At 36.8% G+C, this 18,950-nt stretch overlaps 1 protein-coding gene across 2 annotated transcripts in view; it reads left to right on the top strand.

The window, feature by feature from the left end:
• The window catches only part of STX7 (syntaxin 7), a 50,378-nt gene that overhangs the window by 25,611 nt on the left and 5,817 nt on the right, over positions 1-18,950 (top strand). For both annotated transcript variants that reach the window (XM_081312751.1, XM_081312752.1), the window contains 6 exons: positions 5,953-6,022; positions 6,632-6,722; positions 10,822-10,959; positions 12,841-12,893; positions 15,555-15,645; positions 16,696-16,768. In XM_081312751.1, the coding sequence (XP_081168877.1) occupies positions 5,953-6,022; positions 6,632-6,722; positions 10,822-10,959; positions 12,841-12,893; positions 15,555-15,645; positions 16,696-16,768 (516 nt within the window). The remainder of the gene's footprint in view (positions 1-5,952; positions 6,023-6,631; positions 6,723-10,821; positions 10,960-12,840; positions 12,894-15,554; positions 15,646-16,695; positions 16,769-18,950) is intronic.

Genomic DNA, 18,950 nt, shown 5'->3' with positions numbered 1-18,950 from the left:
GCTACTAAAAAAAAACATTGTTCCATGCCTTTATGTAATGGTTGACATTACATGCTAGAAACAATAGCAGTTTTAATACAGTTTTATAGAACTAATCTTCAACTTATGACCAAAACTGAGCCTAAAATTTCTGTTGCTAAGCAAGACAGCTGTTAAGTGAGTTTTGCCTCATTTCATGAACTTCCTTGCCAGATTTGTTAAGTGAATCACTGCCATTATTAAGTTAGTAACACAGTTGTTAAGTGAATCTGGCTTCCCCATTGACTTTGCTTGTCGGAAAATTGCAAAATGACCCCGGGACACTGTAGTCATCATATATACATGTCAGTTGCCAAGTGTGTGAATTTTGATCATGTGACCATGATCATAAGGTCATAAGTGTGAAAAACAGTCATAAGTTACTTGTTTTGGTGTTGCTGAAACTTCAAAAAGTCACTAAATGAACTGTTGTAAGCAGAAAACTACCTGTATATATTTAAAAGTATTTGTTAAGCTTGATTTGCTCTACTTCCTCTTTTGCCTTTAACCACATTTTATTTAAATCACAGTTGCCCCATTTGTTTTCATACATGGACATATAAACATTTAACAATGTGACTCATTCTTATTTCACATGCAAATAACATCCAAACTGCTTGAAGATTTGTTGCTTTATGTGTGGTGAAATTGTAGACAGAACACAAGTTACACAAAGATCTTTTCCACTGAAAAAGCAAGTTAGTTCTGACATTTTGAATTACAGCTCCCAGTGACCGGTCATGTAGAAGCTGTAGTTCAAAGTATCTGTAACACACCAGTTTGCACTACTAGACTGTCATATATTTATTTAGGTTTGTAAGGCAATCCATCTCATTGTCATGACTCTAGGTTTCATTTTTAAATTGTTTTTTGCTATCCAAACAGCGTTAGAACAAATATATAATTGGAAGTCAGGATAAAACTATAATCAGGCATCCAAATCCAACATCAACACAACTGTTTCACAGGCTCCACCATATATTTCTTCATTGTGAGAGAGTTTGCAGTGATAAGCAGCTTTTCTGACAAATACTGATCATATGGATCTTCTTAATTAAAAATATAATACAACAATGTATGAACCTAACCACTAACAGTTCCTCCCCCCCACCACTATTCAACATTTGAATTCTTTCCTTTTTCAGCTTCAGAACTCCAAATTTGGAAAAGTCCTTGAGTAGGAATGACAGGAGGATAAACAAAGGCAATTAGATTATGCTGTTGACACAGTTTTGTATCTAACCTTAGTACTGTGATTTATTAACTTCTGAATCATTCTAAATTGAGCAAAATTCAGTTTAGTATCCTTCAAGAGTCCTGGAACACTCACCATGGAATTGACAGTAGGAATTTATCTTAAAAAATCTACATGAATTAATGGAACTGCAAAACTATAGTTAATTTGTGTTTAAGATGAAGCAATATGGATAGTATAATTGATTCTCCTTAAGTGAATAATTATTTTATACATGTGATCCTTTCATCCTGTTTCAGCTGGCAAGGGAGTTGTGATAGATATTTATTTTATTTTTATTTTTATTTTATTTATTTTATTTTAATTCCATTTATATCCCGCCCTTCTCCAAAGACTCAGGGCGGCTTACAAGCTTATATAATGCAAAGCTTATATAATGCAAAGCTTCTGTATTCTACTTCTGGTCATAAAAATGCTCTAATTTTTACAATTTTCAGGTAATAAAAGTACTACAAATAATCTGCTCTTAAACTATATATAGACTTATTTTTATTTATTTTTTTATTTATAAAATTTATTGACCTCCCATTTTACCATGGGGTAACTCTGGGTGGCTTACAGTTTCATATACTGTTAAAATATAAAAAGACATTAAAACAAGGACACGTGGGGAGGGCGGGGGCGGAGGTGGGATCTGTTATTACTCAATCAACCACCTCCATTACGCTGTTCCCTCACTGGGGCCACAAGCCGACTGGCACAGCCATGACTTTAGGCCCTTACAAAAAGATAGGAGGATTGGGACCAACCTCATATCGAGGAGCAACAGCAGAGAAGGCCCTCCTCCTGGACCCCATCAGCTGGAATAATCGGGCTGATGGGACCCATAGCATTGCCTCCTGAGTTTTCTGGAATGGGGTGGCCAGAAAGCTACCGAATTTCATTGGGAAAGAAGAAAACAGTAAAATTAAGGAGGCAAACAATACAGGAAATAATGAACAGATGAGCTGCTTTTCTAAGGGTACATTAACAGAATCTTACAGTATAATAATAATCTTACAGTAAATGAGGACCCAGATTGTTGGGGGCAATTAAGCTGACTTTGTAATAATGCCGCTTGGGGTGTGTGTGAAAGCCCTAATAAGCAGGCATATACATAGAATGAAGGCTACTGCTAAGTTTGTAAGCCGCCCTGAGTCTTCGGAGAAGGGCGGGATATAAATGGAATTAAAATAAATAAAATAAAAAATAACTCTCCTGCTATCTTTATAGCCTGAGAAACTAAGGAGGGCCCCTTCTGAGCCTCTTGCTCTGCCCCTTGTCATCTCTGGGCTACTCTTACCTCTTATCTGAGCGTTCCCTTGGCATCATCTCTTTACTCCATAATTCAAGGTCTTTCCCACATAGCATTATAGAATGCTACTTTACGTAGTCCTATTCCTTGGGCCTTTTATCTCCTGGTGGTAATCTGATGTACTAAAATATTCTGATTTTACAAAATAAAGATCAACTTATTGATTAGGTTCACATATCTTGATGAATCATAATGTTGTTTATTTAGCATTGACTGAGGGTGTTGTAAACTTTAATCCCTGTGGTTTGTGAACTATGATTTATAGCTTAGTGTTTTGACAACTACATTAGTGCAATTAATGGAATATGTGAATTTGGTGATTGCTCTTGATAATAACCTATTAAATAGATCAGAAGACAGGAAACTTTGTTTTATAAAATGACAACTATATTACCATCTAAAAAACCCCAAACATATTTTAATTTAATTAGCAGTTCATGGTCTACAAATTTCTTATTTAATAACTCTTCTGTGTAATACAGGAATAAAATAATGATCAACTTTAATGCAGAGTCTTCTGAGTATAATTGACATCTTTTAGAAGATTATGAAAAAAAAATCATCTCCATTTATCCCAATGCAGATCTAAGGAATAGTGACAATTCAGAGTTGTTTTATATGTGATCAGTGTCAAGCCATCATTGATTAGAATTTTTTTCCAGTTTTATCTGTAGGATGTAGTGTCTATGGAGCAACCGTTTTTAGATTGACTTTTAAGGACTTCCACCCTCATAGTTACATGCTGATCTATAATATTTTTGCTGCTTGAGTCTCATAAGGAGTAATAGTAGCACTTTTTCTTCTTGCCAAATATGTTATCAGTGCATGTGTCAAGCCGTTCTAGTCCTAGGAAGACATGGTTGTAAACAATCACAATCATTTACAGTAAAGCTGAACACTTCCACCAGTCTACGTTTCTTTCTATAGTCTTCTTGATGTACTTTAGTATATTGAGGACAAGTCCTACACTAGGTGAGGCCTTGATCATATCTTGTAAGCAGCAGTGGCTTTTGCTGCAGACTCATTCTCTAGCCATTGGCCCTACTAACTTGATATGATGGGAGTTGGTTCAAGACATTCGGACCATAGCAGGCTGCCCGCCCTGTTCTAAAGCAGCATAGTTCTTTTAATTTTTAATCAATAAAAAACATAATTGGCTTATTGAGTTTTCTCCATTTTAGTGGCCCATCCAATACCTGAAATGCTAACATTACACAGTATAGAAGTCATGGAGAGGAAAGGAGAAGTGTAAGAATATAGTTTATAATTTATTTTTTTCAAGAAGCTAGCTTTCAGTCAACCTTAACTAGATTCACTATAATTAATTAATGCCACATTTTCAGTCAATCTACTGCATGAATAAATGATAACATCTCCTTCAAGTCAAGCTTTACTCTTGGCATCCTTGTTTTCTTGGCAACATCTGGGAAGTAGTTTGCCATTGCCATTTGGACGTTCCAGCTTCGCCTCCACTGCTGATACCACCTGGAGATCTTCCATTCAAATGCTAACCTACTTAGCTTTTGAGCTTAGACAAGGTTAGCTAGATACTGGCACCCATTGGTTCACATCAACAAAGAGACTGCCAAACTAACAAATAGAATGTTTCCTTGTAACTTAGCCTAAGTCTTTATTTTTTAAAAAATTGCTCTGAATTCATTTTAATAGAAGTTTAGATTTCTTTGGTGAATTTTGACATGGAATTAATTGCTAAGGCTGAAGAAATATGGCCAGCAGGTGGCAATCACTCATAAAATGTCCTAGTGATCTGTAAACCTATTCAGACTGCATTTAATATGTGCAATTAATTAAGTAAATGTAACATCTTTCAAAGATAGGTTAATTCTGAATGATAATCTTAAAAGCCAATATGTCAGCTTATGCATTTCAAGGATTTTCAGTAGTTCTACAAATCATTTTTATATATTTTCTCTAACCATGATCTCTGGGAACTCTTAAGAATTAATTTAAACATTCTGGGGGGAAGGGATATATATGTAGCAGTCTTAAATTTTGTTCTTTACCTTCTTTTTTATTTGTCATCTCGAACTACAAGATGAGTGGCAAATAAATTTAATAATTAATAATAAATGTAAAAATTTTAAAAATGCTTTAAAGCAGACTTTTTTTAAAAAAACAACCTTTTTCAATGTGAATTACTAAAATCCTGTTAAATTTGACTTTAACCATAGCAAAAACTATGGTTAATATAGTTTCACAAACCTAAGATACTTTTAATAGCATTCCCCCCACCCCCTGCATATCGAATATTCTATGGTTTGGGATGATGCTCTGGTTCATATTAATTTTCCTGGATGTATGTTCAGTATGTTGAATTCTTGAGTAAATTTATTCTGGTTCTCTCTGCCTTCAGTGTACCTGTCTAGCTAAAAGTGTTCACATTTAACACAAATGGTGGGCATCAGTTTGGGGAGGACTACACCAATTTTAGGTCTGGAAAAGTGAAGTCTAAATTCAAAAATAAAAAGATTACCTAACAATTGATACATGTATCCTTTCAACTTAACCACCCCTTTATATCTGTCATTACAAAATACAAATCTTTTCATTCTTGATTTCATGTGCCAATTGATGTATATGTAAAGTGTTAATTCTAGTGAGCATATCCCATGACTTATGTACATATGGGTGAAGGTTTTGGAATTTTTAAAGTAGGATTCCTAATTACAACAACAGATCAGCCCCACATACAATCCTTTCTTTTTTTTACTACATTATAAGTAATCTCTTTACATTTTAGAGCAGGGGTGTCAAACTGCTGGCCCGCGGGCCGGAGCGTCACTGAGAAGCCGCGCCCATCCCATTTTCGGCAATGGGAAAAAGTTCCGATACATCGCGCGACGTCACGTGACGTCGCGAGTTTGACATGCCTGTTTTAGAGGGTTAAAGGCTAGGTTCAAAATCTTTATTTGCCAGTATTTGTTACAACTGTAGTATATTCATTGCCTGAAATAATACAGAAAGGAAACATCTGTACCTTGTTATGGATCTAGGCTCTTCTGCTTGATCTGTTTTGATCTACGTTTCTTGTTCTCTTAACGTAAGATTGAAGATATGAAATTACTGCTATCAAGTAAGCGTTTTTCTTAAGCGCTACAGGTATTTCTGTAGCATCAATTCCACTTAAAATGCTAAAAGATTTTTAAAATGTGGTTGGAGAGGGTTCAGCTTTCACTGGTTCAGCTGTACTGTGATCTATCTTATACAGTGTGCATGTATATTACAATAGTTGTGTTGAATTGGATCTTCTCCAACCCTATTAACCGGTATGTATTTCTCAATTTTCAATTAGGGATGCATGACGTTTTGGTGGAACTGTATCACTTACAAAACCTTTTCTTCTCTCCCCCCCCATCCCAAACAGCTGCAGAAATACAAAGAATACTGAATCAACTTGGAACCCCACAAGACACACATGAATTGCGGCAACAGCTGTAAGTGCTTCATGAAATGACCTTTCATTTGGTTGCATTGTAGATAACTTCTCAATAAATGCTGGGATCTTACCAAAGTGCTTAGCATCTTGAAAACATTTGAGAACAAAATGAAAGAAAGGGAGGGAGGGAACATTTATCTGTTTATTGACATGTTAATACATCAAGTATATTGTTGGCATTGCCAAACATCCAGATGGAAACAACCTTCCCCCCACCATTGAGCTAATAAGAGCCATCAAATTCATTCAGAAAGTTTGAACTACACGTTTGCTACCTTTGACATTTATCATTGAATATTGCAGTCAAAGTGCAATAAACTCAAAAGTGAAGATTTTGTGAGCCTCTTTATGTATAAATACTAAATTTCTTTCATAGATTTTATGTCACCAATTTTGATCAATCACTATTCTTTTTATGAAAGGAAATCTGCTTCAGCACTATTCAATTCTTTGCTTTTAGTTTGCATTGAACTAAAGCCAGGAGTTATTTTGAACACATTCAGTAATAAACATCTATTTCCCAAAGGTTTATCTTAAAGACAGTGGATAGTGATACAGTAATGTTTGTAAAGTAAGCCAGCAAGTCACCTGTAACTTTCTCTCCTAGGCAACAAAAGCAGCAATATACAAATCAACTTGCGAAAGAGACAGACAAATACATAAAAGAATTTGGATCTCTGCCTTCAATAAGTGAGCAGGTATATGAATGTAGTGTTTGTATAAACAGTTTGGGTTTTTTTTATAAAGTTTTGTTATTCTTCAATTCTGTAGTATCGGCTTGCAAGCATTGATTTCTGAGGCAAATACAGGAAAACATACTAAAAGAAGTTGGTGTATTTGTCACAATTAAAAAGCTGGATATTTCTGAACTGTTTGGATTATAAGGTTGGCCTGCTGATTATAATCATTGTAACAGCACAATGATTGGCAGAGCTGGTAGATTGGTAGATTGCTATTGGTAGAGCTGGAGGTTTTAATTTCAGCAAAGATGTACTATATTTTTAAGTTCTTTAAATAATTCCTGAACTACTGGGCTGACATATTAATAGGACAGAAAAGCTAACGTCTCAGCTGCTTTCACTTACTACTTCTCCTTGCCTGCAGACAAACAAAGCAGGCAGATATGCAGAAAATGTACTTTAAAAAAAATTCCTGTGAGAAGTTTCCTTAAAAGTTTTCATAAAAATGCAGCATCCTTTTGTTTGTAATAGCCATGTTATCCCACTAAGATCAGATAGAAAGTTTGGCATGTCCCCCCCCCCCGAACTTTATTGTGATATTATAAGTGAAGTTCTTGTTTGAGCATGTAAATGAATTGGTGTGTGTGTGTGTGTAATGTGATACCGTTTCTTAACTTGAAGAATAACAGCCAAGAAAACAATCTCATTATCTGAATACACACTTAAGTTCCCTATAGCATAGAATCTTTTCAAAAGAGCAATAATTTACCTGGCAGACACTCTTGTGTAAGCAATTTCATTTTCTCTTGGTATGTGTTTATTTATTTTATTTATTTATTATTTAAATTTATATACCGCCCTAAATTTATATAGAGCCTTGGTGGAGCAGTGGGCTAATGCCTCCTTAAGTAACACCAGCTGCCTGCAGTTAGTGCAGGTTCGCATCCCACCAAGCTCAAGGTTGACTCAGCCTTCCATCCTTCCGAAGTAGGTAAAATGAGGACCCAGATTGTTGGGGGCAATTAAGCTGACTTTGTAATAATGCTGCTTGGGGGTGTGTGTGAAAGCCCTAATAAGCAGGCATATACATAGAATGAAGGCTACTGCTAAGCTTGTAAGCCGCCCTGAGTCTTCGGAGAAGGGCGGGATATAAATGGAATTAAAATTTAAAAAAAATATTCCCGTAGGACTCAGGGCGGTTTACAGGGAAAATTAAAATACATAACATACAAAATTAAAATCAGTTAAAACTATGATTAAATTACAGTTCCTGAAGTTAAACTAAAACCCAATTAAATTAAATTAGTTAAAACCCCTCAGTCTGGGCCAGACAGCTCGAAGAACCAGGTTTTCAAGTCCCGGCGAAATGAGCGAAGGTCGGGGGCAGTCCTGAGTTCCGTGGGAAGTTGGTTCCATAGGGCCGGCGCACCCACAGAGAACGCCCTTTCCCTGGGAATAACCCGCCGGCATTCATTAACCAGTGGTACCCTGAGAAGGCCCTCCCTGTGGGAGCGCACAGGACGATGGGAAGTCGATGCCGGCAGCAGCCGTCTCCTGCGGCTCCCAGTCCTCTGTCATGTGCAGTCCCCCCAAAAAAAGTGGGACTAAAAAAGTTCAACCAATTAATTCAAATATGCAGGGTAGGTGCATATCTCGCCTTGGCTCCACTCTTCAGTCAAACCCTGTTCTGCGCATGCGCGCATGTACGCACATGCACACACATTTTTTGCGGCTCCCAGTTTTTCCTTTTGTGAGGGAACCGGTTCCGAGTGGCTCTTTCACTGTTTCAGGTTGCTGACCCCTGCCTTAGATAAACCCATTTTAACCCATTGCTTTCTTCTCCATATTCTCTCCCATCTCATCCTGCCCTCTCTTAATTAATAGCAGTAGGGCAATTGCCAGCTACTGCTTTGGCTAGGCTAGGGGAAAGAATGTTAACAAATCTTCACATGAGATATGAGGTTGGACTAAAATACTTGAAATATGGATGTATTATTTTTAGATCAAAACAGGTGGCTGAAGGTTGAAATGTTTTGCACATCCCTCTCGATAACTATTCTCTTGGGGGATGTTTATGTAAAAGATATATAGCATAACGTTTGGTTTGGTTTCATTTTGTTTGTGCTGTAAATAGCCTCCTGGGCTTTTGAGAAAAGAGAAGTTAAGTTATTCATACTTTTTCATTTAAGTTGATCCAGCACACATGTGTTGGAAACATGTTCAGTTTATCAGTGGATTATATTTAATTGATTGATTGGTTAGTTAGTTAAAACAAATTCATATGGCCACCCAAATCACACATAGATGACTCCAGGCAGCTTACAACATATAAAAATCCATAACATAAAAACCTATAAAAGCAATAGCACTTAGATTTATCTACTGCTTCACAGTGCTTTACAGCCCTCTCTAGGCGGTTTACAGAGTCAGCATATTGCCCCCAACAATCTGGATCCTCATTTTACTGACCTTGGAAGGATGGAAGTCTGAGTCAACCTTGAGCCAATCAGGATCAAACTCCTGGCAGTGAGCAGAGTCAATTACTGCATTCTAACCATTATGCCACCATGACTCCCTCTAACCTCCTATAACCCCATCCTCACCTCCATGGCAGCAGCAATACAATCAGATCAATCACTTGATTGCTCCTTCTCCATTCATGGTCCCCAGGTCCGGTGACAAGACCATGTTTTTAGGTATTTTCAGGAAAACAACAGAGTGGGCTCTTGATGTTCCATAGAGAAGAGGCTACCACTGAAAAGGTCCTTTTATATGGTCTCATCAAATGTATTTCTAAAACCAATGGGACCCTGACTTCTTATATATTCCTTGCATTCCTATTTACCTATCTACCAGATGTAGTATGTAGTACCTAAAGTAGAAGGACTAGGACCAAAGAAACCCATGCTGAATTATCTACAGTATTTGATAGTCCTCTTCTTGATGACTTTAGCTAATTCTCTGCCCAAGTGCCCAATACAGTTTCAGGGAAATAATTAGAAGGGATATCCATGTACATCACCTTGAACTTCTAAAGGAAATGCAGAATATACATGTGGTTAATAAATATTCTGAGTAGTTTGGCATAGGAGCTACTAGAATATGGATACCTTTGGGTAGGTCACAATTACCCAAAATAGATTTCTGTTTGTACTGGTTTGGCAGCCCTTAAAAGTACTCCCCATGTCCATTTAGATGTCTAAACATTTATACTTCCATATAATCCATTCAAAAAGTATTATGGGAATTTCACTGATGTGAAAAACCTTAGCATCTTTATAAAGAAGATAATTTTAATATCCAGGGATATTATAACAATAGTTAACCCTGTCATAAATAATAATGAAGAAATTATTTTGCTTGCATTTTAATATGAACCTCATCTTCACTTCTCTATATTCCCTAACTGAAATATAGTTATGTACATATATCCCCATTTTCCCACATTTTGCAATGCAGTCTTGAAAAAGAATGGAAGAAAATGTGTATGTTGGGAATGCACATGAAGGTGAACACATTTTTTTCTATGAACGTCAAAAAGAATTGCAAATGGGTATAAAATATTAATGATTTGAGTTCTGTGCTTCTTGGCTGCTTTGAGTTTTAACTTTTATAATGTTTATAATTATTTTTATTTTGATATACCGGTAATTTTGTTCACCACCAAAAGTCACTCATTGAGGTGGATGGATAGAGAGATAGATAGGAGTCAGAAGAAACTGAATTGAAATCAACATATGTATTAAATACATACATATTTAAATTATATACTTTATAAAACTACATAAAAAGAATTGGGGTAGATGATTGCAGAATACTTTGTCATAGTGATTGAATTTTTACCAGTTTGACATTCATTTTAAAAAAATGATTTGATTTCCATTGGAATGTGAGATGGAATTGTATAAGACAATTCTTTGCTGGGTGCACACATTACGTTATAGTGTAATATAATGGTATCATATGATTTGTGAACGCAGTCTATAGGTAGAGGCCTGTCAAATTCCAATAGTAGAACATTGTATAAAATTAAATTTCTCCAAAGTTCAGCAGATTAGTTAAAGAACTGGTTTGGGGTGAAATTACTTTGATTTATTTGTTTGCCTTCTTTGTTCAGCGCCAGAGAAGAATTCAAAAGGATCGACTAGTGAATGAGTTCACCACCACACTTACAAATTTCCAGCGGGTCCAAAGACAAGCTGCTGAGAAGGAGAGAGAATTTGTAGCAAGAGTTCGAGCCAGTTCTAGGGTATCAGTAAGTATAATGAATTAATCCACCATTTCACTAATTCTGGAAAATATTGAAAGAAGTGGGATAGATGACACCATTTTTTTCTCATTACAGTGTATGTTTTAGAGGGCATGATGTACAGTAGTAATATCATTTCTGTGCAATCCATTACTAAAGTCCCTTTAGGAAATGCAATAACAGTTGGTCCAATGCCAGATCTTCTGGAATCACAATAAATTATACAGTTAAGTAAATAGTTTGAGAGAAGAGGAAATAATTGGGAGATTTTATTGTGTCGAAGGAATCATGCCAGCCCAAGCCAGATCTGAATACATGGTGGACCAAAAAGGAAGTCTCTCAGCCTTATTTTTGTCAGTGTGTGAGATTTACAGATACCCGAATAGAATAGATAACACTGTATGATGTGCAGGTATTTGATATTATACTTGCCTAAGCAAATACTTAACTTAAGACTCTCTGCATGTTTTTTTTCCTTCTGTTGGATCATATCTGATTCTTAGACACTACCTGGACAAGTCTCTACAAGTTTTCTTGGCAAGGTTTTCCAGAAATGGTTTGCCAGGGCCATCCTCCTGGGATTGAGAGAAAGTAATTGATCCCAAGTCACCTAACTGGCTTCGTGCTTAAGGCAGGACTAGAACTCATAGTCTCTTGGTTTCTAGTTCGATTCCTTAACCAATAGACCAAATTGTCTCTCTAATCATTGTTTTCTGCTAATTTTTTTTTATGAAGTTGAAGTCTGCATTGAGCAGTGAATCCTAAGCAGTTATTGTGGAACTGGGAAGTGTATTAACTTGATCCTTATTTAGGTGAATTTAAAACTGATAGAATATTTTAATCTCTTCATCCTATACAACCTCCTGCATCCTTCCCCAAAAAGGCTTTATCGAGGATTGGTATACGGGATAAAACTGCTGCTATGGAAGGAAAGGATATTCTAAAATTGGATCACTCTTGCACTCATCTTACAATATTTAGAGGAATTTCCCAATCCACCCTCAAGGGTGTTCGGGGTCACAATAATCAGAAAAGGCAGTTTAATCTTCAGTCTGCAAGAGTTCCTATTTTACATTACTATTGTAAGCAGTTACATCTAACCTTATCCCAGTTGTTTTTCCTTGCACATTATAAGAACTGTCTGACGTCCTAGACCAGACATGTCAAACACGCAACATCACATGACGTCGTGCGACACATCGGAATTTTTCCCCATTGCTGGCAATGGGGTGGGCGCAGTTTCCTTGTGATGCGTCCAGCCCAGGGGCCGGCAGTTTGATACCCCTGTCCTAGACCTTGTTTTCTGAAAATAAGAAAATAAAATGTCCCCAAGCCAGTCAGATGGCTAGTCTCCAACCTCCATGATGGCTCTTTTCTGTTTTGCCTTCATTCTTTGTCTTTCAGTTCCTCATAGTTATTTTTAATCAGAAAGATGCTGGGTACATTCTTTTTGGTCTTTTAAATTTTCAGTATTAAGCCCTAGTTTAAATCACACTTGTGTTTGGATTTGGCCATCACACGGTCTTGAATGCTTTTGCTACACTAATCTTCTAACATCAGACTCTAGGACTACATTTCATAGTCCCCTTGATCTCTTCTTGTTATATCAGAGTTGGGACAACAGTTCAGTTGTCCAGATCTGTTCTTTTATCTGATTAAAAAACCTCAGCCCCCTTTGCTTGGTGTAAAGTGGTTTAGTTCTGATTTCTTCATACTTTGGGCCATGGCTCCCTGTTTGTGTTTTCCTTGCCTCTTTGAACAGTTGGATGCACCACAACTTCCGTGCACTCCCATTGGATTAAGTGCTGAAATCTTGCTGGTGAGCACTGAAGTACATTTAACTCCCCTTCCAAAGTTGTAACCTGTTATTTTTATATCATTGGACAGGGTGGTGCCCCAGAAGACAGTTACAAAGAAGGAACCCTTGTATCTTGGGATAGGTAAGAAATATGATAGAATATAAAATCATTCCACTAAAAAAATATTAAAGTATGAAAAACCCCGTGTTTAATTTTATTACAATAGCAATAGCATTTAGCAATAACACATAGACTTATATACTGCATACACAGGCACACACACACACTTTACTGGAACATAGGACAAATCTTAACAGAAAAAGTCTGCATCTTGCTCCACCAATGAATTTCAGAGAAGTGTTCCAGAGCAGCAGTAGACAGGAAAGGAGAATATATTTGGAGGCAATCTAGTTATCTTGATTTTTGCATTAAGGTTTAATGGGCTGAAAAAACACAACGTAGAAAACATTTTCTGTCAGGATAGTATAGGTCAGGGATAGGCAACCTTTGCTCTTTTATGACTCGTGGACTGAGCATGGCTGGCTCAGGAATTCTGGGAGTTGAAGTCCACGAGTCATAAAAGAGCCAAGGTTGCCTACCCCTGGTATAGGTAATCCTCAATTTATGATCAGTTGCTTAGCAACTGTTTGAAGTTAAGGTGGACATATCTGGGGGGAGTACTTACAACCAACTTCTGATGGTTGCCCCTCCTCCACAGCCACATGACTACACTTCAGGCAGTCAATAACTTCCCCACATTTGTAACCATTTGAGTCCCGTGGTCACATGACAGCATTTTACTATCGATCGCCAAAAACTAGCATTTGCAAAACTGGCCCATGGCAAACCTTGGATTTGTTTAATGGCCACCACCCAAAAAAGTCATAAAATTATATTATGAAGCTGCTGCGTTAGCAGGGATAAGTGATTGGATTAATTTGACACAAGAGAGATTATTAAATCTTGAGGGCCACGACTTGTTATTTGGCTGGCATGCGTATTTGTTGTATGATAAGAAGGTAGATAATGTGTTTAAAGTGCATATTTTAAGACAGGCATTGTTGAGAGTTTGGAAGAAGTATAGATACAAGTTAGACTGTAAGATACCATTGTGGGCAATTCCAAAACACGCAATAGAAAACATAAATGTTGGTTTTAAACATGACGTGACTACGTATAAGGAGATTTTAAGCTTGGAAAGAAGTGTATGGTGCTTAAAATCGTATAATTTCTTGCGAGATGAGAAGATTGTTCAAACCTGGTTTCAATATACTCAACTACGGGCCAGGTGGAAAGAAGATCAGAAAACTGGTTTTGCAATGACTGATGAAAATTTGATAAAGCAAATTAGAAATCAGGGTCCAGCACATATCAAACGAATATATCTTGCATTGATAGAAATTGACTCAGAAACAGAATTGGTCAAAGACTTTATGATAAAATGGGCCCAGAACATCCAAGAAGTTATTACAATGGATACGTGGGAAAAGATCTGGGTGAGGAACGTAAAATTTACACAAGCTCAAAACTTAAGAGAGAACTTTTATAAAATGTTTTATAGATGGCATTTAGATCCTAAAAAGCTTGCATGTATCCGAATTATCAGCCAAAATGCTGGAGGTGTGGTGGTGAAGATGCAACATACTTTCACATATGGTGGACTTGTAAAAAGGTCAAGGCCTTTTGGATAAAAATTTGGTGGAATATGCAGAAGATCTTCAAGCAAAAGATAAAGTTTTGTCCGCAATTTTTTTTGTTGGGTATAATTACAGGTGCTACTGTTGTGGACACTAAGTTGATGTTAAATTTAGTTACAGCAGCAAGGCTTTTAATAGGTCAGTATTGGAAGAAGGAGGAGCTGCCGACTATAGAAGAATGGACTTTAAAGGTTTCTGACTTGGCAGAAATGGCAAAGATTTCGGCTTATTTGAAAGATCATTCGCAAGAACGTTATATTATGGAGTGGGAAAAATGGATTGAATATATTCAGAAGAAATATGGGACTAAAAAGTTTCACTTAGCATTTGAATAAGTCTTCCTTTCTTTTCTTTTTTTTCTTTTTTCCTTTTCTATTATATGTAATATTAATATTGCTTGTAGTTATTTTATATGAGCTAGAGAGTGATAGATTTACGAATTTATTGTTGGTAGCATATGGATGTTTATGATTGTTTTTTTGTTTTTATACCCTGTACTTAGCTCTGGGAAGTCGGGGGGGGGGAGGGGGGAAAGGGGGTGGGAGGGGTAGGGAGGGATAGGTTGGGGAGGGGGAGGGGGGATTGTTAAAGATAAAATGTATTTTAAAACTTTTCAATAAAAAAAAAAGTCATAAAATCAGGTCAGTCATCGCTTTACAACCATCACAAGTTATGGCTGTGGTGTGCTGTATTATAGTCATAACCAAGGACTACCTGTAACCTTAGTCTCCCCAATGACTCAGAAGTTAATGTAATGTTTCCATTGAAGGGTCTAAATAGGATTTGTTTATTTATTTTATTTATTTAATTGGATTTATATACCGCCCTTTCCCGAAGGACTCAGGGCGGATTGCAATTTGAATGTATAAACTATGATAAAATGCATCCCAAAATTTCTTGAGAAGCAGCCTTTAAGAAGTATCTTGTAATTGGAATAAAAAAGGATGCTGTGCTTCTTTTATGAGAGATTGAATTATTAGATTCTTAGTAAGTAGGAATATTGGGATGATTGCTTTGTACCCATTACTCACTTTGAGGTTACAGATCTCCTGAATTTAGGGTGCATCTCTTTTAATGGAGTGTTTTGTGTATGTTTAACCCAAAGCCAACCTCAGACCCAAATACTAGATGAAGAAATCACGGAAGATGATCTTCGTCTCATTGAAGAAAGAGAATCAGCCATCAGGCAGCTGGAGGTGAGCACTGGCTGTTGAGATCAAGAACAAGATGTGATTGATCATATTATGTCCATGAACTAAAAGAGCTTGAGATGGAGCTTTTTGCCCTTTAAGTTATTAGCTCCCCATAATTAATGAATAAGAACCACCTTACTCAGGACATCACATAGCATTACCATAGTTTACAAGAGTTTAAAGTCTGCTTTCTTCACGAATACCAAAATGTCATTAAAATGGTCTTTTCATAATCTTGAACCTTGAAGATCTGCTATGGAGGTTAGATTCTGATTCCCAAGACAAATGGATTTCCCCAGTTTTGGGGTAAATACTGCTATCAAATAACCTAAGCGTAATCTACACACTCAACAGAGAACTTGCTAAGACAAAAGTAAACCGATTTTGTAAAATTCAAAGACTTTGATTTAACTAAGGCTATGGAACCAGAGATACTAGATACGTCTGCTGTCCCCATTATTGTTGTATGATATAAACATGAATTAAATAATTGCCTCAGAATTCTTGTAAGTTTTTGTATTCTTGTTCATGATGTCTGTGATTTTTAAATGATTTTATTGGAAGAATTAAGCCTAAAATTATATTTTGAAAAAGATAGGAAATGAACAAAGTCATGTTCATGCTTAGGTTCAGCATTTGAAACACATTTATTCTGCTTTGTACTTGTCATTTTTCATACTTTTTTATTTTTGCTTTTAATTAAATAATATGCACACAAATATACAAAGGTTTCTCTGTGACATTGATATGGGTCACACACAAACACACACACCGTATTGCACTGTTATCTGTATATAATCTCTGTTAATAAGCAACTCATTCATAATTTTTATCCTACCCTTCAAATTTACACTCTCCAATGGTGGTTTTCTACTCTCCTCAAACATTACCATATTACAAATTGAAAATTGCTTACCAACTAGATGTCTCATCAAAACATCTGTCCTATGTCTGTTTCCTCTGTTCTTTCTACTCTAAATTACTTGCAGTTTATTCCTGTGATTGCATTGTTCTTATTTGATCATTGTTTTAATACAGTTTGTTTCTTCATAGTCAGACATCCTTGACATAAATGAAATATTTAAAGATTTGGGGATGATGATTCATGAACAAGGAGATGTGATAGGTAAGCAGAGGTCAACCTTTTGAGATCTTGCTTTTTTGTCGCATTTGGGCATGCTTGTTATACTGTGTTAGCTTTTATAAATATAAATGTTGTAGCAGTTGAGGAAAATCTAGAATTATTTTAGGAAAAAGACTTGCGTTAAGAGGAACTTTGGTATACCAGGAATCTGAACTGAGATTGATTCAAAATGCATCATGGTCCTTGAACATGTTATGTAGCTAGGATGAGAGTTTTAGTCCAAATTACATGGGAGGGTTAAGGAATGCCTTGTTCATTTTCAGTATAATACCAGCTGTACTTAATGCAGGTACTTAATGTAACAGCAGGTACTCTCTTTCTTTGGGAACAAGAATATTCAAGAGTTAGAATTTATTAAATTGTTCCCTAGAATTTTTCAGGTTTTCCTGAAGCTTTACTTCTTGTAGTTTTACTCTACAGAGAGTTCAGATCAGAGAGTTAAAATGATCAGGATGCATAGCAAAGTTGTTAGAAGTATTCTAGTTTAATTATGTATGTATGTATGTATGTATATGTACATGTATAAAAATCATGCACAGAATATATATAAGCAATGAGGTTTTTAAAGTCTCTTTTATTACATTGTTTATGCATAGCTCATTTCATAAAATAGTTGTGATTATAATACAAGAAGTGAGATCCATAATAAAAAGAAGTATGGTATATAGGAAACTATGCTTGAAAACAAGGACAACAGTGAGCTTGACTAAAATGCCAATCATTTGCAGATTCTTTTTCTCCCCTCCATCCCATAATTTACATGTATTCAATGAGCTTTTTAAGGGTTTAGTCTCTTTCTCTTGTCTTGATTCCTATTGTTGGGGGATGTCAACACTGCTAACATCGGATGTTTTTGCATTGACAACAGATGGAGATGCAGCCATTCTCTTCTTTTTGCTTTTAGAGTTAGATGTTGCTGGGAGAGGGGGCAAATGTGCACGAGAGTCTAGCTAGACATAATAACACTGGACCTGGTGTGAGAACCAAGGTTATTGAAATAGATGATAAGAATTGGCTGGAGAACAGAAGGGGAAGCCCGCACTTTAAACTAATTGGGGAATATGATTTATGACTGTTAACGGGAGGGAGGAAGGAATTGTGCTCTAATACTATGTGCTCAGGGGAGGGGAATTCAATTTATGTTAGTACCGATGCTATGCTACTCAAATAAAGATTCTTTAAGGTAAACAATGCCTCAAAGTTCTTTGAAGAGTTTCATCTGTCGGAACCATGACAGGGAACAGAAAACACACATTTTCCTGGTATCAGGATACTGCTACTGGCATATCTAGCAGCATCTGCACAGATAGTCCTGGGCTTATGACTACAATTGAGACCAAAATTTCTGTTGCTAAGTAAGGCATTTGTTAAGTCAGTTGTGCCTTATTTTACAATCTTTTTGCCATGATTGTTAAGAGAGTCACTGCAGTTGTTATGTGAATCATGTCATTAAACAAATCCAGCTTCCCCCATTGACATATCAATAGCCAACTGGGAAGGTGATCACAATGACCACAGGCCATTGCCACCATGGTACATTCATGCTGGTTACCCAGTTCCCAAATTTTGATCATGCAGGAACATTAGAACAATTATAGGTGCAAGGACTGGTCACAAGTCACTTTGTTCAGTGGTGTTGCAACTTCAAATCTTACTAAACAAATGGATAGAAGTCGACGATTACCATGTTGAAAGAGGCATTGAGGGTCAGTGATTTAATGATGCTGTGGAGAAGGTTTCTGTTCCAATGGTTTGAGTTATAGCATTGCATGTCAAGTGAGCTCCTGTCACTTGTCTCAGCTTCTGTCCACCTAAAAGTTTGAAAACATGTTCTATGTGAATAGGTAAACTAGATACCACTTTGGTGGGGTGCGGGTAGGACGAGCTGGTGCTCCATGCAGGCAGTCAGATTCCTACCCTCTGAACCTTCCCGGTTGCGGCAACCCATTTGCAAGGCAGCTGCAGGGAGGGAAGGGTCCTTGGATGACACTACAGGAAGAGCTGCTTGTATTTCTTTGTGGTTCAAAGTCAGGTCGCCCTCTAGTGGCAGACTGTGGGAAGTATGCAAGCATTTCCTACAATGGAGGTGGTACCTTGGCAGCCAAACTAGGTAAAGGTAAAGGTAAAGGTTCCCCCGCACATGCGTGCTAGTCGTTTCCGACTC

The sequence above is a fragment of the Vipera berus genome (assembly GCF_964194415.1).
Source record: "Vipera berus genome assembly, chromosome: 1".
Taxonomy (NCBI): domain Eukaryota; kingdom Metazoa; phylum Chordata; class Lepidosauria; order Squamata; family Viperidae; genus Vipera; species Vipera berus.
This window is presented reverse-complemented; position numbering and strand designations above follow the sequence as displayed.